Source organism: Centruroides sculpturatus, unplaced genomic scaffold (assembly GCF_000671375.1).
Source record: "Centruroides sculpturatus isolate CEXI.00-Female unplaced genomic scaffold, Cexi_2.0 scaffold1250, whole genome shotgun sequence".
Lineage (NCBI taxonomy): Eukaryota > Metazoa > Arthropoda > Arachnida > Scorpiones > Buthidae > Centruroides > Centruroides sculpturatus.
In genome coordinates, this window is record NW_019385476.1 from 79,126 (window position 1) to 101,865 (window position 22,740).

Here is a 22,740-nt window from a genome sequence, read left to right on the forward strand (position 1 = left end):
ATAAGTAATGGAATATAATTTACCTTATCTAAGATTGTAATTACAACATGCTATATGAAAATAATCTGTAACCGATTACCATTTATAGTACTTTACATTTTATATGTTTAACATATACAATTTTGTGAACATTAGAAATTAATTCTAATAGCTATTAATAACTGTAATAAATAAATATGTAATTTAAAATTAGGTATATTGTCAGCAGTATCTTTTTGTAAGAATCTTTGTATTGAAATGATTTTCTTTATACACATATACTAGGCTAGCTGTAGGCACTGCAAATGGAATGGCAGAAATAATAATACTATATATGAAAAATTACAATTAAAATTTTAAAACGTCTAACTTTTAAAAATTGTTTTTTACATTTAAAATATATAAATAAATTGTATATTTTGAGCCATTTTTTAAAAATGTAAGGGTGGCAAATGACTGTATAAGGTGACAAAAAATTTAGAACTGGTTTTACATATATTAATATATGTTATGGAGTAAGTGATTAATGTGGGCATTATAAATGTGAGGCTCCAGAAATGGTTCACATTAAAAAGAAAATGTATATTTTATTAAATTAAACCATCGGGAAAACAAGTAATATAAGTGTCTAGTCTGTGACATAAGAGTGACATTGTCACTCAAAGAATAGAGGGTAAACAATTTTTAGAATAAAAGAAAATTAAAAAGGGAATTGTTTTAAAACTTAAAATGCAATAAGAAAAAGGAAGTAATGAGATGTAATAAGAGTGCAGGTGTCCTAGTCATCAATGAATCACAATCAGAGTCAAGAGGATGGTGTGGTGTTGGATAAACCATCCTGGGCAGATTTTTCTCGCAACCTAACTTGATCTCAAATTCTAGCTTGAGACAGGTAAGACACCAATCGGGGAGTGAGAAAGGGAAAGCCTAATTAATTAGAAAAGAATCAAACATGAAAAAGATATATAACCTCCGTCATCAAGGACACAGGGAGCTTCCACCTCTGGCTTCCTCCACAGAGTTCCTCTGAGTTTCTTCCTCTGAACTTCCACCTCCCAGTTCCAAACCTCTCTTTCTACATTGTCCCCCGAGAGAGATCAATTGTGTTATCCTTCCTATCACCACCATCTTGATATCTGACTCGCTGCTGCCCCAGGGCTGTTCTTAAGAAAAACTAAAGAAAGGATCCAGGACTTTCTCTACTGACACATCATCAAACTTGGATGTGCAAACCCGATTATGTAAGCATATGTTGAAAAATAAACGGTTTTCTTTTGTAACACTTGTCATTTCCTGCCTCCAGAACCACCACCCACATATGCGAGAGCCTTAGATCATCCCAGCAAAAGGAAATAAACCCCCTAATCAGCGTGATTACATAAACAATTCCTTGCCATTATGATAATGACAACTAAAATCAGGTATTGTAATAAATTTTATGTTTTTTATCATAATTTATCACATTTACTAGTCATTATGAATACTGTTATCATCTATTGAGCAAAGTGATGATAATGATACTTTGAGGAATGATCATCCAACAAAATATTAAATTTTTTTTAATAAAAGTCTGTAACAAGAAAACTATTTTAAAAAATGTTCTAAAATAGAATCTCTAATGTTCTGTAAAGTTTGACGCTTGATGCAGGCCTTAAAAGAGGTCGAAAATGCTCAGTTTTATATTTAATTCAAATACATATTATTTGCTAGAAGATTGTATGTGTGGTATGTAGTGTTTAAATTTTTTTATACCATATACCAAAATGACATTCCAAAATGTTTCCTTTAAGTTGATTTTTTGTGACAAAATTATATAATTTTGTTAATACTGTAATACTTATTTTAAAAAATACTACAGTTTGTAAGTGAAATTTTCACGAATTATTCTGTTGAATGCTATGTGCAAAGTAATTGCCAAAGTTAACTGGATTTAATAATGATTCTATTTATTATATAGTGTATATAGTGTGTGTTGATTAATAAAGAGTTTAATGTAATAAATATACCTATTTTAATATTAACCATATAATATGAATGAGTTTTTCTTAAAATACTTTGAAATAATCCTTAATAAAAAAGTAGACTTTTTTTAGAAAATGCAATTGCCCAAAGGGAATGTAGCTTTATGCATAATGTCTGGTCAATTTAATAAATTAATCAATATTTATCAAGCTGTGCAGCCATTTTAGCCATTATTAATAATGACCTATTAATTACTTGGCCCAAAACATATATAGGAAATCCTTGTTAATTCAAACTTGGATAGTTTGAAATCCCATTAGTTTGTAACAATACTATTTGTCGCAGCAAGGAATATAGAGATTTACATGTTAAGGAATTCAGTTAGTTTGAAATAAGGCTACTTCATAATTCAAAGTGAAAATTCTGTGTGAACTGTGAAATGCATATGTTAACTCATTCATTTAGATTGAAATGCCTCCATGCCATAAGAGAACAATAGACCAAGAACAACTCTAATCTAATCTAATATGATTGCTGTTACAGAACACATTTTTGAGTGTCACCTTATTCTTGGACTACTCTTTCTTCTCTTATATCATAAATATAAAATATGGCTGGGATTTCAGATTGTTAGATTAGGTTACTAGTAGTAGATTGAGATATTTACTGCCTAGAGTACTACACATATCTCAATCTCTAAGCCAGAAACTCTAGGCAAAAAGTAGTAAGTCACCCAAATGTAATCATTAAGGCAACTTACTACTTTTTGAGCTACTTTAAAAATAATTTGGCTACATTTCAAAGAATTCTGCTTTACTTTTTATAAAACCTATCTGGCAACCTGTGAGGTTCTCACTGGACACATGTTGTTTACCTGCAGTTTATTTATAGCATTATTGTTAATTAACGAAAATAGCAATCTGCGTAAGTAGCCGTATTCTGTTTGCTTAATAAATTACATCAGTTATATGGCATTTGGCATATTATACAGAAATGTGTAAATCTCATAATTTGAAGTCGCAAACATTTTGTTTCCTGAATTTTGCACTAATGAGGATTTCCTATGCATACTCCATATATGTACATACAAATTGAATATCTTTAATCTGAAATGTTTGGAAATTTCAGATTTTAGAATACATGATATGATGGAGTTAAAGAGAATTATCCTTATCAGATTTTTAAAAATATTTTTAATAATATATAAGCAATCAAACAGAAAATAAGTAAACATAGACATTTTTCATTGACAGTGCTTGATGGTTTATTGAATCACAACAATATATGCCATGTTTTTGCAAGCCCTATTTTTATCATTTTTTATGACACAGTGAATCATAGTTAGATTTTCCAAAATGTCTTGATTTTAGATTTCCTGGGAATGGGAATGCTAGGATTTGGGAATTGTTTTAGTTTTATTTTTAAAAGTATCCATAAACTGAAACATGTACTTTGTAGGCACACATGTATATAATACATAGCTTAAAATCCTCACAAATGTTTTTTCATTAGAAGGAAAAAGGTAGAAATTGTGGCAACAGAAATTGATAAATTGTAACACAATTTTTTAACAAGTGTAAATATGTAAACTGTAAATATAAAGTTGTTATTTGTTAAGAATTTTGAAAACTATTGCAAAAAATTAAGTGTTTTTTGAAGATAATAATGAGTTTTAAAATAAATGACAAAAACAGCATTTCCATATGCTGTAGCTATATTTATCTTTGTTTGAATAACTTCAATCCTCCAATAAAATTCATAAAAAATTATTGAAATATTTTAATTTTTTGTAAAGTTGTTGTTATGAATTTTATTAATCAGTACAAAAATTTTTTAATATAAAGGAAGAGAAAAAATTATAAATTTTTAAAATCTATTATTGTATTATTACACATTTTATGAAAAAACAAAAAACATAAATGACATATTAGGATTACATAAAAAATAAAGTTATTACAGTTTTAAAAATCACAAACCATAAAATTTGGATATATTTTTGGAGTTTCCTTGTATCTTAAAAAATATGGAAAAATATTGACGATTAATACTTTGAAAAAACGTAAAAAGTACAGAAAAGTATGTTATGAATGAAATATTGAACTTCTATACAGGTATATTAAGAATATTTTGTGAAAAATAACATCACAGTTAAATCACCCCAAAAGTTTCTTAAGGCCATTTTTGTATGCAAATCAGCTTGTGCAAAACTTTTAGTTCATCAAGAATAAAAATAGCTGTTAGTTGCAAACATATATATAAAATATTTTTTCAAGTTTTAAAAGCTTAAAAAAATTTCTAGGAATTGACCTTTAGAAATTGACCTCAGGAATTCCTATGCCAGACTTCTATTCTATTCCTATCCTATTATAATCCTATTCCAAAGAACTCCCATGTTCAAAACATGAAAGCGCAAGTTACAGATTTTGGAATTTTGGATTGGGGATACTCAACCTGTATATATATTTTGTGGCCACATGCTGAAATTTTCCATTTCAAGAAGTGCTCAGCCATTTCTTGAAGTGCTAATACAATCTGTAATAGACATTTGTTTCAGAATATTTTTAGTTTTTCTGGTCACTTCTTGAAATGCTAACATGGTATTCACAGATATTAAAATGAGTGTAGCAAAACTAAGCATTTCATGTAATGTCTAATGGCTTATTATCACTTGGCATAAAATAAAACATCTAAATGTTTTTGAACTTCTTTACGTTGCAACATTAATTACTGCAAAAAAAAACTGGATGTACTATTATAATTAACTCAAAAACACTAAATTCAGTAACAAAAAACAAATTTAATAATTTAAACAAATCTACAAATACCAGATTAATATTTTAAGAAACAACCAGTAAAATTAGACAGATTATGAAACAAATGTCTATTACAGTGTTTCTCAATGGGGGCAATATCGCCCCCATGTAGGTGTTTTTCCATGTTGAGGAGGCGATTAGTAACAATTTATATTTTGGGGGGGCGAAAAACAATTTTCTGGGCAATATAATAAAACATTATATTCAGAATAATTAGATATTTTATTCGTTATATCGTATAATAATTAAACAAATAACATTATACTAGTCACTAGTCTATTCAATGCAGTACGAATTTGACGTTAGCCTTGGCCCTCGGCATTAGAATTTTGAAGTGAAGAGGGCAATACTATATAATGGTTTTATTGAAGGGGGTGACGATTTGCTAGAGGTTGAGAAACACTGGTCTATTACATGATTTGCTAGTACTACAAGAAATGACTAAGCACTTCTTAAAGTGGCAAATTTCAGCATGTGGCTATGACATGTACAGTGTACATATATTCAATCTGACATACATGTGATCAGTGGTACAAAGAATTAAGCTACCACTATAAAGACTTGAATGTCTTTCTCATTCTTTTTATTTAGTTTGCCTTTCTTTTTCCCTTCATTTTACAGAGTATTCATTATGCATTACATCTAAAGAAGTTAGTCTTTTAGTTTTTGACACTATATGATGAACATAGTAGGAAATATGGGTCACTTGTAAGTAGAAATTTCTTTCTCTCCTGTAAAGGAAAACAGATGATATATATCTGTACATCATAAGTATTGGATATTGTTTTCTGCATAATCATTTTGTTATTTCTTATTTTCTTTCTTCATGAAATATGAACTAGTTTGCTATACTGTTTAATGATAATTATATTCTAAAATTATGCAGTCACTTTAATTAAATTAGATTACTTTGTTTTACTTAATTAAAAATACAAAATTAAATTAAAGAAAATTTATTCTAAATAAAATTTTCAGAAATATATAGAATATTATATACAATTTTAAAATTTTTATTCAATTTCATAATTGATATGAAATTTTGTGTCTTTTAGAATTGTATTGAGTAACTCTTTATTAAATGTAATATTTATTACTCTATTTTTATTTTTACAGAATATTGATAATAAGGAAAAATCCAACACAATTATTTTTGACATCTCAAAAAATGAATTATTTAGTTTAAATGAGGGTTATAGGACATTAAATAGAAGATTAAAGAATAATTGGAAAGTGTTTAGGTAAGTAGATATATATTAATAAAGCAGTTATTAGTAAATTAATTAATTTGTTTAAAGTTTATAAAGATTTATTGTATATATGTTTTTTGTTTCTAGTATAACTTTTAACTAACTCTATTATACATAATTTTTTAAAGCTCAATGTCAGTTTTATGTTGAATCAGAAAATTTTTATATATTATCTATGTAAAAATAAGTAATTATTCCTCACAGTTTCATATGAATAACATATATGTTGTGTATGCTTAAAAATAAATTTTAAAGTAGATGTGGGTTATATGATGATTTTAAATTACAGTTAAAAATGTATCAAAAAGCTTTTTCTTAGTCTAAGATCATTAAGACTGTCTTTAGGAAACTTGAAAAAATCATCTCTGTACCACCATACAGTAGTACGTTTGTGTTTCATTATAAGTGATCAACATTTCATTTCATTATGTCTGCCATATCAGTCTTTTAGATGTTGCAACTGTTCTTGTTTTCTATTGGCTATCAATTTCCTGTTTTTGCTTACAACAATAGAAGTCAAAATATTTTTTTATTTAATTTTTTGTGTGTTTTTTATTCTATAGAGGCAGAAATTATTTCTGATCTTTATTTCTACATTATTTTATTACAGTTGGGAATAAAGCTTTGCCATTTATAAAAATAATTATTTAAAATTTAATAGTAAATTATTCAATGGGATCAGTTATTTAGTTAAAATGAATAAAAATAACTATATTTCTAAAAATTTGAATCTAAATTATTTAATAAATTATTTAAATTATAATTATTAACTTAGATAAGAGATGGTGCCTAATGTCTACCTCTAGTAGCAAATTACTTAGTATTAATTATTATAATAGTGGATTTATAGCTTGGGTATTTAAGGCGATCATTTGGCTTTATATCTATACTGTTGTATCTATATGTGTTATGTACTTCATATTTATATGATTATTTTATTTAATAAAAAGTAAAACATCTAGATATGAGTCCAATTTTTCTTGCCATGTCTAATCACCGGGATTATTTTATATTAATTTGCAGTAATAAAGAAGAAATATCAATGCAAGTATTATTGCAAACGGCAGTATTTGTTTTACCAGGACCACGTGAAAAATTTACAGAAATTGAGGTTAGTAATTTATTATGAAAATTAGTGATTCCTAGATAATTTTTATTGCTAATAATATTTATTATGTATTATTAATTTAAAATGTTTTTAGAATTGTAAATCTATGAAATGCACTATGATTGATGTATTGACCTCTCTTAATGAATATAGTAGACTCTCATTGAGTTGAGTTCCTTGTTTAGTTTCTGCACAATTTTATTATGTTGGTAAAATTTCTGTTTTTTGTGTAAGTTAATGGCTCTACTCTGGATTGTTGCTGACTCTGCTGTTTGGTAACCAAGTCAGAGTCGGGCCAGTAGCTTGAGGTTTATTGAGACAGGAGGTTTACAAAGGTTTATTGTCTTGTTTATGATCTATTTGATTGATAAATGCAACTTTTTCAATTTACTGGCTGTTTAGAAAAATTTTGTTACAACTTGATGATTGATGATTGTCAATAAGAAGTTGGTGATTGTCTATGTCTACTTTAGCCTAACCTTGTCTATTCTAGTCTATGTGATGAAAAGAGTATGTATGTTTTTCCTGTATTAAAAAAAAAACTGAAAGTGTTGATTTAGCTCCATGTAAATCACTGACATTAAAAGAGATGGTAGAACCTATTAAATAGAAAATTAGTAGAAGTGTTCAAGATTGGGAAAAGCAAAGCTATAGAAGTTATCAAGAAACAAAAAGAGTTATTCAGTCATTGGTGTCATAATGATAATCTGACAGTTGCAAAGTGGATATAGCACTCTTGTTGACAAGTTGGTCATAGAATGGTTCTAAAGGGCCAAAAGTCAGAATATTCCTACATCAGGATTGATTATATAAGTTAAAGCTTTATAATTTGTAATTGAATTAGATGCTGTGGACTTCAAAATGTCTCAAATGGATGGCTTAAAAACTTTTAAAAGTAAATATTATTAAATTCAAAACAGTTTGTTTAGAATTTGTAGAGTTTATTGAAATACAGTAGTGCATTTGTAGAGTTTATTGAAATACAGTAAGCTTTCTTCCATTATCAATGGTTATTCTTTTATATATACATATATATTTTTTTAACGTTGACTTACAGTAGTGTTTATAAGAACATTTGATGACTTCCCACAAAGCAATATTTCCATTAAAAAAAAATCAATAAAAACTTTCCAAAAAATATTTTTGAATGCATATGAAAGAGGACTGTTCTTTCATGCTCTCTTGACTAAAACTTTATGCTTCAAGGGCAAGTCATATTCCAAAAGCAAAGTAGCAAAAGAACAACTAACAGTTCTGTTATGTGCAAATATGAGTGAAGAATGCACTGAAAATTAGAAAGGCTACAAAATTAAAATGTTTCAAGAATATATAGATGTTACAAAATTTGAAATTGAATGGAAATCAAAGAGAAAGGCCTGAATGATGAGGAATTATGACAGAGTGGCTGGAATAGCTAAACAGGAAAATGTTACATCACTTTCTCAACCTTTGTAAATTTCAAAGTTAAGTCAAAGGTTAGGAAGCATATAATTGCAAATGTAAACTTGAGATATTTTGACAAAGCAACTCAATATCTTTCAAGTCATTTCATGGATTTCAATTATTTGGAGACTAGTTCTGCCGTAAACAATTCAGTTTTTAGTTTCAAAGCCAAATTTCTTTCCAGTAATGAGAATACTTACAGATTTGCTGTAGTCATTTTGAATAATATGGAGACAACACAGTCTCGTGAATGCAGCAATATTTATCATTACTGAAAATCATTATATCAACATAGATTCTAACATCTAACTGAATGTACAAGCCTAGATACAAAAGCAATTCTTCAGTTATTTTCTTAGATTTAAGAAAAGAAGAATAATGATAATGATGACAATGGCTTCATAGCCAAAATGACGCCTGTTACAGAGCCACCAATAGAGTTATACAGATAGGAACTGGACTATGTGAACAAACTCAAGCAGTTTTACATTAATAGAAAACACAGATAGTACAAAGCCAGCACATGATTTAATTATGCATAATGAGAAACAGATTGCTACAATCAATTGTAAAAAACAAACACAACTAAATAAAAAAAATACTGACTTTCTTATGATAATTTATCACTTATTGTAATGTGTCACATTACTTTTCTTTGCATGATATATTTATTATATGTTTGTAAATAAAAATAGTACAGGCTACATTTAAAGGATGTTTTATTTAAAGGCAATTTTCACAAAAACTTTCTTGAGTGCAGAGCTCTCTATAACAATAGTTTTTTGGTCCTTTAAGGGTTTGTTATAGAGAAGTTTTACTGTACTTATTTTAATTATAGCATTTTAAAAAATTTTAGACATAAATTTTCAATGACATCCATCTGTCTGTCTCCTTAATCTCAAGAACGGATGACTCACTCTGTACCAATTACAGTGTGATAATAAAACAATAAAAACAAACATTTTCGAATCCCCTCTGGGCTCTGCATCAGGTTCTTAACCATTCCTAGTTGGTTATTTGATAATGGAATAACATTTAAATAAGAGTTCGATTATAAGTTCAAAAAATTTACAAAAATGTTTTTGTTGTTTTATTATCACACTGTAATTGGTTCACAGTGTGTCATTAAAATTTCGGTGTGGTGAGTTGTTATTTCCTCATGAATGGAGTTATATAGATGAAAGCCGAGACCAAATATAGAAAGATTGGGGCAGGAGGCCCCAATTAACTATATACAAACTTTCAGTGCAAACTGGAAGTGATATTATTTCAATTCAAAAATTTTTCCCTGAAAGGAGTTAGATAGATGATTGGCACGACTTTATTGCTAACAGAAAAGTATGATGTACAGGGGCAAGACACTACTAATTTGAGATGGAGAGTATATATTTTAAATTAAAAATTATTAAAAATATGATTAAAAATTGCAGCCTGGCATTGTGATGATGTCACAATAAATAATTGCTCGTATGGTATTATAATTTTGAATTATATATCTGACTATATTTATTGGTATTTTTTGTAACAATACTTCAATATCAAAAATTAGAATTAAATAATATATTCCTAGATTTCTAATACATAATATATACAAAGTATGTATGTACAGTACTTGCAATCTACAATGCTAAAGTATTAAACTTTTATTGTCTTTTTATTTTTTTTATATTTGTATATGTATTATGGTTAATTCTTAAGTCTTTAATTATAATACAGTGGAGATGAAAATTTAATCTATTTAAATAGTAATTTTTGACTGAATAATACTTTGAAATGGGTTTGTATATCTTTCAGTAGTGATAAGTAAGTTTGTATTGAGAAAAATTTTTATTTTTAGTTTAACAACTTAAGGAAATTTCTGGACTCAGGTGGAAGTTTATTTGTATTAATGGGAGAAGGAGGAGAGAAAAAATTTCAGACTAATATAAATTTTCTTTTAGAAGAATATGGAATAATGGTGAATAATGGTAAGTTGTACAAATAAAGTAAACAATATACTAGTTCTTTTAATATTGTATTCAAAAACAATTTTTTGCTTAAAAAATGGAGTAATTAAAGGAAAGCAAAAAATTTTTTTAATTTACAATACAAATCAGTGAAATTTGCTATTTCAAAGAGATAATTTGAAAATGTATTAAATGCTGTCTAATACAATACAAAATTAAATATTTTTAGTAAAAATGTAATTATTTATAATGACATATCTTCTTTAAATATAAGAATTGCAATAAGTTTTTAATCATTTTAAAAATAAATATTTCCATTAAATTAAACATGCATTGTCAACTTTTTTCAAATATTTGTCAAAGTAATTATTAAATATTTTAGCAATAATAAAATATGATGTCAAATTTTTTTTATAAAAGTTTGTTTATATTGTTTTTATAATCATTTATTTGTATTTATAAATTACTTGCACATTAAATTTATTTACTGGAATATAAAGCAGAACAAAATGTTTGAAAAGCATACTACATGAAAATAATTAATGCTTAAAAGAACTTATGTGAATTTTATGAAAGTTTATTATGTTATGGTATTTGAATATTATGCAAATGATTATTTTATTGTGAACATTCTATTTGGTCATTTCTTTAGTATATTGACAATTTCTTAATAGTTTAGTAATATTTTAAATTTTGATTTATTTATCTGAAGTTTAATATATAAATAACTGAAAAAATCGTAAAATCTAGCTTATTTTTTCTAAACAGAAATTTAAATTCTGTTTTTGGTAATTGAATAATTTTCCTTTAATTCCTAAATTAAAATAAAATTTTAACTCTATAGCTGGACAAAACAAGGAGAAAACTTTTATAATTTGTTGATTTTTTTCATCTTTGTCAGAGAATATTACAAATTTTGACTAATGTTAATGAATCTCACACATACAATTTTTACACATTTCAATATTAGATTTAAAGTTTTTTATTTAATTTTTAAAAGTTATTTGAATTTTATATTAAGGTACATATTCTAACATTCAGATTTTCAAAATATTTTATTGTAAAAAGCTTCATTGTGTGTTGTTTGTTTGAATTATTCTATTTAACTGTTTGATGATAGATTCAAAAAAGCCAAAAACATTTTTTTTAAATAAAAGTTTTATTTGCCTTAATTCAAGTCTTTACTTACATTTTTCTATTTTGCCATGTGGAAATATAATTATAAAATATACATTATAAAAATAAATCATACTGTAAGAAAATTCACTCTGAAAAATTTCTGATTTCTGGTTTATTAGTTTTTAAAATAAAATTATTTAAGCTAGTTAAATATAAATTTGATTAAAAAATTAAAATACTTAAAATTTTATATTTTTCTGTTTAAATATTTATTAAGTATGATACATTTTTAGATTCTGTTGTAAGAACTGTCTACTATAAATATTTTCATCCAAAAGAAGCTCTTGTTTCAAATGGAGTGTTAAATAGAGCAATTAGTCAAGCAGCTGGAAAAATTTTACCAGGCCAAGGATTGGAAGATGCAAATAATACACAGTATGCAAAATTAAACTTACAAATATTTTGAGAATATACAGTAATTTAATGTTTTCTTGTGCTATTTTTAACTAATGAATAAAATTAAATCAAATAGTTTAATTTTTTCAAAATTAAGACAAAATTTAATAATTAGGCTATTCTAATAATTAAATTAAATACAAGATGACAACTTAATTGTTTATATTTAGTTCAAATTACATAAGATCTTTATATTTAAATAGTCCTGTAATGAATCTGATTTCATCATTGATTAATATAATTTTGTATTGATTTCTTACATGATTACAAATATGTATCGGACATTTCTTTGTTTAGTGGCAAGAAAACAAAAACTAGTTAAAACAATAAGTTAGCAGAAAACAAGTAAAATAGATTAAAATAAAATTATTTTTTAATTAATGAAAATGTAATTGTTGGTAAAAAAGAATGATGATTGGGGAAGTGAGTTTGTTATCATGAACAGGGTGTCAACCCACCTGGAAAACTGGTAATTAGCTTGGAATTTTTGGCACCGGAAAAAAGCTGTTTTTAAATTTTATAATGAACATCATTGGATAATGAACCCAAATCAACTTATTATATGAGGTCTATTCAGAAAATTCCTATACTTTTAAATTAATGTGCCAACAAGTATCACTGATGAGGGGAACTACACCTATGTCCCCCACCAATTTTGATGAATTTTGGTGCAAAGGTAGTATTTGATATGATAATGCAGTCATTCAAACTGTTTTATTCTATGGGCCATATGAGTGAATTATGACTAATAGAATGTGAAAGTACTTCTCATGGAAGACAATAATACAATAGTTCAGTCACAGTGGTGCTAATCTGCTAAAGAAGAGAGGAGCAGCAAGAGAAAGTTGATGGAGTGTTTGTTATCTACACCATGATATTATATCACTCACTAAAATACCAACACAATTGTTATTTGGAGAAGGAGTACAGTGAGTGATCGGTTAACAAACAGTTTGGATAGTGAACAAATTGGATAACAAACACTTTTGCGAAAGATTTTTATGATTGGACAATGAACACTTTACTGAACAAACAAAACAAGAAGTGACAGAAAATAACGAATATCAATTGATTTTCCCTTGTCTTCAGGTAACAATTCGAAACATTTCAAAGCGTGGGAGACATCAACATTGATGCTCAACCCGATACCAATCGGATAGTTTCCTCCGAAGTTTGAAATTCTCCCTTGTAATTCCAGCTTTTTGTTTACCTTTCTGGCAAATAATTTTTTATAGTCTTCGCGAGACTGCCGGATGGGCATTTGTTAAGTTTTGCGTCAGGGTTTATTTACGAAAGGTGAAAGTTTAACAGTCCCATCGGATATTCGTTAACGTTTTAATACCAAATTTCGAATTTCATCCAGGCCTTGCATTTAAATAACGTTTTGTGGGTTAGTTGATTTCTGTCCTCTGAATTTTTGTAAGTGCTTTTCTGAACTTTTTCTTTAAAAAACAAACTGATAATATTATGGAGCCTAAAAAAACAAGTGTCAAAACCTGTGCTCACCGTAGAAACCATATAAGAGATAATAGCCAAGGTAGAAAGTGGGCACAAGATGTCTGATGTTGCTAGGTAGTGTGGCTTGAACAGGTCTATAGTAGGCACAATCTTAGCTATGAAAGATATATCAAGAAGTCTCGAGCTGTTAATGGAGTAATGAAAATCACATCTGAGAAATAAAGATCATTTTAGAGCTCATAATAGAACCTGAAACTGATCTGACGACAGAACTCCAAGAACTCTCAAATGAAGAATATCAAGAAACTCAGAGAGATGTGTTTTCTTTTGAAAAAGAGGAAGACAAAAGAGGATCAATGTCAACATCTGCTACTAAAGATCTTTTGAAGAAGTGGGAGGATGTAGAACAACAATCATCCAAGTGGCATCCAAACCAGAATAAGGTTAATGGGGTTGGGGATCTCTACAATTACAATACTATTAATTACTTCCGAAAAATCCTGAAGAACAGAGAAAAGCAACTGACATACTAAGAAAATGGTTCATTGTTATCTGTTTAAGATCAGTCACAACCAGCAGTTGCTTGCTGCTAACAGGAACACCCATTTACCTTTGCATTGATCTTCCTTCCCAGAATGGAGTGGATATATAAAGGCAATGGAAGATCTTGTGGAGTAAGGGAGATTTTCATCTCAATTGAACAGTAAATACCTATACCTATTGCATTTGGGTCTGGATAAACCGTAATGTTTTCCAGCAGACTTCCTATATTTGGCTAAAATTAGTCTGATATAGATTCCACATTTCTCTTTGGACCATTCTTCTTGAAGAAGCTAGTCCAAACACATCTGTGTATGTTGTGACTGCTCAGAGATACTGAGAGATGCTCAACACTTTTGTCATATTCCAACTGCAACAGCAACAATGCCTTGATCAACCAGCTTTCATGCAAGATGGATATCCTCCAGACATAGAACACAACATTTAGCAGTTTCTGCAAAATTTCACTGATAACAGAGTGATAGTCATTCATTTCCTACTACCTGGCAACTATTCTATGGATCTTAATCTGTGTGATTTTTCATTATGGGGATGCTTAATAAGTTTAATTTATTGAGGATATGTTGCAAATTTGGAGCCTTGAAAGATACTATCACAATGAATTTACACCTTTAAAAATTAGACCGTTTGGACTGCTCTATATCTCTCAAATATCTCTCTAGAGATCATTGAGTACAAACATTTTAATGATAATCACCAAATATATAAAATTTGCAAATTCATAGTAATTATGAATGACATAAATTTATTTAGATTTTTCCAAAATATAAAATAGAAATCAACCCAACCAGTTTTAACAATACAGTAGGCTTGTCGCGCTTGTCAGAAGACAAACAAAAACGCGATATAACCAAGTACTTTTTAGTACTTGGTTATATCGCGTTTTTGTGTCTTCTGGGCTTTTTACTAAACANTGATGGATTAAAAAAAAGCCAAAAACATTTTTTTTAAATAAAAGTTTTATTTGCCTTAATTCAAGTCTTTACTTACATTTTTCTATTTTGCCATGTGGAAATATAATTATAAAATATACATTATAAAAATAAATCATACTGTAAGAAAATTCACTCTGAAAAATTTCTGATTTCTGGTTTATTAGTTTTTAAAATAAAATTATTTAAGCTAGTTAAATATAAATTTGATTAAAAAATTAAAATATTTAAAATTTTATATTTTTCTGTTTAAATATTTATTAAGTATGATACATTTTTAGATTCTGTTGTAAGAACTGTCTACTATAAATATTTTCATCCAAAAGAAGCTCTTGTTTCAAATGGAGTGTTAAATAGAGCAATTAGTCAAGCAGCTGGAAAAATTTTACCAGGCCAAGGATTGGAAGATGCAAATAATACACAGTATGCAAAATTAAACTTACAAATATTTTGAGAATATACAGTAATTTAATGTTTTCTTGTGCTATTTTTAACTAATGAATAAAATTAAATCAAATAGTTTAATTTTTTCAAAATTAAGACAAAATTTAATAATTAGGCTATTCTAATAATTAAATTAAATACAAGATGACAACTTAATTGTTTATATTTAGTTCAAATTACATAAGATCTTTATATTTAAATAGTCCTGTAATGAATCTGATTTCATCATTGATTAATATAATTTTGTATTGATTTCTTACATGATTACAAATATGTATCGGACATTTCTTTGTTTAGTGGCAAGAAAACAAAAACTAGTTAAAACAATAAGTTAGCAGAAAACAAGTAAAATAGATTAAAATAAAATTATTTTTTAATTAATGAAAATGTAATTGTTGGTAAAAAAGAATGATGATTGGGGAAGTGAGTTTGTTATCATGAACAGGGTGTCAACCCACCTGGAAAACTGGTAATTAGCTTGGAATTTTTGGCACCGGAAAAAAGCTGTTTTTAAATTTTATAATGAACATCATTGGATAATGAACCCAAATCAACTTATTATATGAGGTCTATTCAGAAAATTCCTATACTTTTAAATTAATGTGCCAACAAGTATCACTGATGAGGGGAACTACACCTATGTACCCCACCAATTTTGATGAATTTTGGTGCAAAGGTAGTATTTGATATGATAATGCAGTCATTCAAACTGTTTTATTCTATGGGCCATATGAGTGAATTTTGACTAATAGAATGTGAAAGTACTTCTCATGGAAGACAATAATACAATAGTTCAGTCACAGTGGTGCTAATCTGCTAAAGAAGAGAGGAGTAGCAAGAGAAAGTTGATGGAGTGTTTGTTATATACACCATGATATTATATCACTCACTAAAATACCAACACAATTGTTATTTGGAGAAGGAGTACAGTGAGTGATCGGTTAACGAACAGTTCGGATAGTGAACAAATCGGATAACAAACACTTTCGCAAAAGATTTTTATGATTGGACAACGAACACTTTACTGAACAAACATAATAAGAAGTGACAGAAAATAACGAATATCAATTGATTTTCCCTTGTCTTCAGGTAACAATTCGAAACATTTCGAAGCATGGGAGACATCAACATTGACGCTCAACCCGATACCAATCGGATAGTTTCCTCCGAATTTTGAAATTCTCCCTTGTAATTCCAGCTTTTTGTTTACCTTTCTGGCAAATAATTTTTTATAGTCTTTGCGAGACTGCCGGATGGGCATTTGTTAAGTTTTGCGTCAGGGTTTATTTATGAAAGGTGAAAATTTAACAGTCCCATCGGATATTCGTTAATGTTTTAATACCAAATTTCGAATTTCATCCAGGCCTTGCATTTAAATAACGTTTTGTGGGTTAGTTGATTTCTGTTCTCTGAATTTTTGTAAGTGCTTTTCTGAACTTTTTCTTTAAAAAAGAAACTGATAATATTATGGAGCCTAAAAAAACGAGTGTCAAAACCTGTGTTCACCGTAGAAACCATATAAGAGATAATAGCCAAGGTAGAAAGTGGGCACAAGATGTCTGATGTTGCTAGGCAGTATGGCTTGAACAGGTTTACAGTAGGCACAATCTTAGCTATGAAAGATATATCAAGAAGTCTCAAGCTACTAATAGAGTAATGAAAATCACATCTGAGAAATAAAGAACATTTTAGAGCTCATAATGGAACCTGAAACTGATCTGACGACAGAACTCCAAGAACTCTCAAATGAAGAATATCAAGAAACTCAGAGAGATGTGTTTTCTTTTGAAAAAGAGGAAGACAAAAGAGGATCAATGTCAACATCTGCTACTAAAGATCTTTTGAAGAAGTGGGAGGATGTAGAACAACAATCATCCAAGTGGCATCCAAACCAGAATAAGGTTAATGGGGTTGGGGATCTCTACAATTACAATACTATTAATTACTNGGACATATTCGAGAAATAATAATAAAATATTTAGAAAATATGCAGCAAAACATAGTAATAAATCAAGAGATCTGTTAATTAAAACAAATAGTTTATGTATGGAAAAATCGAAAACGTCCAGTATAGTACAATTTAACTTATAAATTGTACTTGTGATAACAAAGTGAAACTGGTATTGTGATAACAAAGTGATATTGGTGAAACTGGTAGATCTTTAGGTATTAGAGTAAAAGAGAGTGAATCAACAATCAGATTAAGGTACAAATAATCACCATGGTCTATTCATTGTACCATTGATAAAAATAATGTAAAAATATTAGCTAAAGAAAAAACAATTATTTATGAAAATTTAAAGAGCATATAATGATAATGAATTTAAATAGAGAAACAGATGATATATGGGATGACATCATCATCAGTAATAAGTGCTGTAGATGAGGGTAGAATAATGAGTGTGTCTTATGTATTCATGCATGTGGTTTTAATAATTGTAAATTTACTTCATTGTAGAAAAGTCAGTGATGGTTTTAATTGTATAATTTAACTTACAGTATTCATTTTTAGATAATCTAGAGAAAAATACATAAAAACAATAAATTGTAATGCAAAGTTAATTTGGTTAATTTGTTGTGGAAGTATTGTGCATTAAAAAAGATATAAAATGTAAAGTACAATTTCAAATACATGTAAGAAAATGAAATATGTTTTTTTCTTGGATTTGTTTAAACAGATCTTATTATCACAATGTATAATCATCTTGATTAGAGCATGAATGCATTTTTCACATAACAAGAATACACTTTATTCAAGAATAATATCATAGAACTCTTAATTTTTTACTTTGGTCATAGTTGTATGATGTCATTGTCATGAAATTATGACTTATCTAGTTCTTTTAATCTATTTGACAATAATTTACACTTCTTTATTTCAGAAAACTGATGGAAAAATAGCTGTATTATAATCTATTGATTTTCAATTGTTTTAAAATAAAACAAATTTAATGTTTGATATATGAGAATTTATTACATAATTTATATCATATAATAGATTTATAACAAATGTATTCTTATGGCAAAAATTTTCAAGTTTTCATTATTCTTTGTTTATGGTGATGATAATGTATTTAACTTTTTGATGATTTAGGGCCTTATCATTTTTATATCCATATGGAGCAACTTTAAATGTTGCCAAACCTGCAGTTGCTGTTCTTTCATCAGGAAGTGTAGCATTTCCATTAAACAGACCAGTTTGTGCCTTATATGTCAATCCAGTAAGATAATTTTTTAATAAGTTTTTTTGAAATAAATAATTTATTTTATATTATATTATTTTTAGTTTATTCCGTTATTACTGTTTCCAATTCAAATAATCATATTCTTTCAATTCTTCCAAAAACTGGCTGTATGTAATGAAAAGCATACCAAAACCTGTAAAACTACTTAGTAATACAGATGTTTTCATTCATTACCCATGAACATCATCAGGTATATTTAAACTCCAAATCTTTATTTTTAAATGTGTTTGATTGTTTAAAGTTGTTCTGTATGATGATGATCTTGGGTAATAGACAAAAATGTTTTAATAGTTAAATAGTTTTACTGATTTGGGTATATTTGGTTTGTTTTTTATAATCATATTTAATATTCATTTAAAATTTTGAGTATAGACATACAAATATTTAAGCCAAACAATTGTCAGATTTCATCAGACTATGATTTGGCTTTAATCTAAGAATCAGGTTTATAGATGTTTAAATTTGTACTAAATATATACAATACAAATACTTCTGTTAATGTTTCTATTACTTATCAAAACAGTCTTGCAACTCATTTTGCATTACTTCCTTGAGAACAATCATCATAACACTTTTTACCTCTTCTGATTTGAATCTGTAATTCTTCAGTAGAGCAATTTTGGTGAAGATACAAAAGTCTATGGGATTGGGGTCCAATGAATAAGAAAGCTGTGAAAATACAGACATCTAATGTTTTCTCAGATATTCACTTAGGAGAGTGCAATGTGCCAGGGCATTATTGTGATGGAAACCTAGTTTTTTGCTTGCTAGTCCTGTTTTTAAAAACATACCATTTGTATACATGCATAAATGACGGCATCATTACCTTATGCTTTAAGCTCATTAAATGTTTTGGTAAACTTTTTACCAAGTTTGATGCAGAAGTTAATGCTGATTCATTGCTTGTAATATTCAGAATTCTGATAGTGCATACCTATCTACTCCAATACTTTGAAATTTTGTGTTCTAATTCATCTGAATACATACATCCACCATGTGTCAAATAAGTACTGACATATCTAAGTAAAATGTTTGAATGCACATACAGTTTCCATGTAATGCATGCTTGCAATTACAGCCAGTTCTAGGTAATTTCAAAATTTCATTGGTAAAATCTAATTAATTACAGTTGTTATAATAATTTTTTTAAATAGGAAAAAAATACTTTAGGCAAATAGAAGGAATAAGTATGGGAACAGTTATAGGACCAAAACTGGTAGAAATAGTTATGATTGAAATTGATAAAAAAAATAGTGCTTCAAAAAGGATTAATCTTTATGGCAAGATGCACGGATGATATGTTTCTAATGTATGATAGTACTAAAACTGATGATAAGTGGATTCTAAAATTTGTTAATGATTTAAACCCTTCCATAAAATTTGAAATTGAACTGGAAATGAATAAAAATTTAAATTATTTAGACATTACAATAACTAGATCTGACAAAAAACTTCAAGTAAGAATATATGAAAAACAATGTAATACTGAAAAAATGATAAATTATAGATCATATTGCCCATTATCTGTAAAAAAGAATGAATTTATTGCAGCCTTAGCCAAGATATGTGAAGAACAACAAATTTACAGGATATAATGAGAGATCAACAAAATTTAAAACAGAAGTTTTTATTTAACAATTATCTGAATGCATTACTAAACAAATGAATTAAAAATCATAATTCGTATAGGTTTAATGTAAAAGTTAACANAAATAGTAAATAACACCCCAAAATATAATAATGTATTTTTTAGTAGGAATAATTAGTTTACAGTGGTATCTTGTATTCTGAACACTTCAGAATTCTAATGCAAAATTTGACAAAAATTAGCCTCAAAGTTTGAACTGCACACACAGTGAAAAAATGTGCTCAAAGCATAAATGCAATCCGTTATGTGTCCAAGTCATCTTTTGCATTATGCTTGTATGTTTTCAGTGCTTGTTTTTTGCTTTACTTTTAGTGTATTTTGTTATATATACTGTATTGTGTGTTATTCATTGATTTTTAACAATTTCTTCCTGCAGTTTTTCTTTGTTGACAGCTTTTGGGTGCCTCCTATGTTTTGTATCCTTTAGTTAAAAATTTCCCAAATGGAACTTTTTAAACCACATTTGACATGTTTGAAGTTCATCTTCCTCATACACATTACAAATTTTTTTACAGTTTGTATGGGTGTTATACTATTTTCAAAACTCATAAAGCATAATATTCATGATATACTTTTTATCTGAAGACATTACAACTTGATTTTATTCAAACAAAATGTGAAATAAAGAGTTTAAAGTAAACTTCTGAACAAAGAATAAAATCTCACACTATATATAATATATTAAACTTCACAACTGTTATAATTAAATCATGTCTATGTTAAGATGCCAAAGTCCAGTTTGTAACCAATAAATGCAATTTAAATTTTATTATACAGTATTTATTTATTTTATTTATGGTTTTCATGTTTTAGTTTATTATTAGGGCATTTAATAGTATTAATTTTACTTTAAATTATGTATATTTGCTGTTTTAAGTTTATCAAAATATGTATTGTTCAGGGTCATTGGTTAATTCACTTTCCACTATTTCTAATGAGAAAAATTGATTAAATTTTGAACAATTCAGAGTTCGAACAACTTTCTGGAATGAATTAAATTTGAAGTATGCAGGAGGCACCACTGTATATATAATTAAATAGTGTTTAAAAGATTTTTAAACTATCAATCTGTATGGGGGGAGGAAATCATTATCATCTTAACATTTGAATGAAATTTTTTTTGTTTTTGCAATATAATTCTAATTAAATATAAGCTAGATTTGAGAGAAATGATGTACTTTTCAAAGTAAATTTGATAAACATGTTAAAAATTTTCATCACAAATATGACATATATAAAATGATGATTATTTTTGATTTGATGAAATTTTGTTTTAATAATACACAAAAAAGATATGTGAAAATAATATTAATTAATAAAGTGGATTAATTGTTAAAATTTTTACTATATACTAGTAGATGAGCCCAGCATTGCTTGAGCAAAAAGTAACGATAGCAAAGATTAAGATTATTAGATTATAACCAATCTTACCAAGTGCAGGAATTAGGTTCCTCCTTTTCCAAGACTAATTCAAGAATTTTTAAATGGGTCTAAAAATATGTTTGATTTCCTGCAAAAATGCAAAAAAAAAACACATCTAAAATAGTACAGTAGATGCTGAGTTCTTCAGGGTAATCCTTAACCCTCTCCCACTCCCCTGTAGAGGGGAATTTTGAAAATCCTTTCTTACTGAGCATTCTCATGATGTACCTAACTGTGTACCTGATTTCGACTTTCAACTCCTAACCTTATTATTACTAATATAAGGGCTCTGTGCTCATTATTATTATGTTGGGTTTAGTGGGTTATACTCGGTTGACACCGGTAGCTGTGTATTATGCTGGACCAGAGTCAAGGCATAGTAACCAAAACAAAACAAAAAACAAATATTAAATAAATGTGTTACAGTGTGTCTGTATTCAGAAATTTCCTAATAATATGACATGTATTCAGCATAGTTGTCTTCTGTAGTGTGATGTATATGTTTCTATTCAACTGTAATGTTTCCAGGCTTTTGTGTAGGGTGTGTGGTATCACACCTGTACAGGAGAGAAAACAGGTACAATAAGCACCCTATCCGTCTTCCACAGATGCCTTATTTTCTGGGCAAGTTCTGTGTACTTGCTGACTTTTTCATGCATGTGTTTTGTACATTGTGAGTGTTTGGAATGGCTATGTCTATAATGTATGTGATTTTATTGTGCTTGTCAATGAGTGTGATGTCTGGTTTGTTGTGGAAATTGCTTTATCTGTGATTATGGCTCTGTCGTAGTACATTTTGTGCATGTTGTTTTCCAATACTGTCTGTGGAATGTATTTGTAGTATGGTTTGTGGATATCTAATAATTTGTGTTTGTTTGCAAGCTCTTGTTGTATTATATTTGCTACTTGATTATGTCTGTGTAAATAATCTGTCTGTGCCAAGAGCTTGCACCCAGA

At 27.9% G+C, this 22,740-nt stretch overlaps 1 protein-coding gene across 1 annotated transcript in view; it reads left to right on the forward strand.

Moving 5' to 3' along the window:
- Positions 1-22,740, forward strand: part of LOC111639335 (intraflagellar transport protein 52 homolog) — a 65,477-nt gene that overhangs the window by 11,554 nt on the left and 31,183 nt on the right. Inside the window, exons 2-6 of the mRNA XM_023385195.1 lie at positions 5,868-5,992; positions 7,025-7,112; positions 10,390-10,519; positions 11,911-12,052; positions 18,563-18,689. Of these exons, the coding sequence (XP_023240963.1) occupies positions 5,868-5,992; positions 7,025-7,112; positions 10,390-10,519; positions 11,911-12,052; positions 18,563-18,689 (612 nt within the window). The remainder of the gene's footprint in view (positions 1-5,867; positions 5,993-7,024; positions 7,113-10,389; positions 10,520-11,910; positions 12,053-18,562; positions 18,690-22,740) is intronic.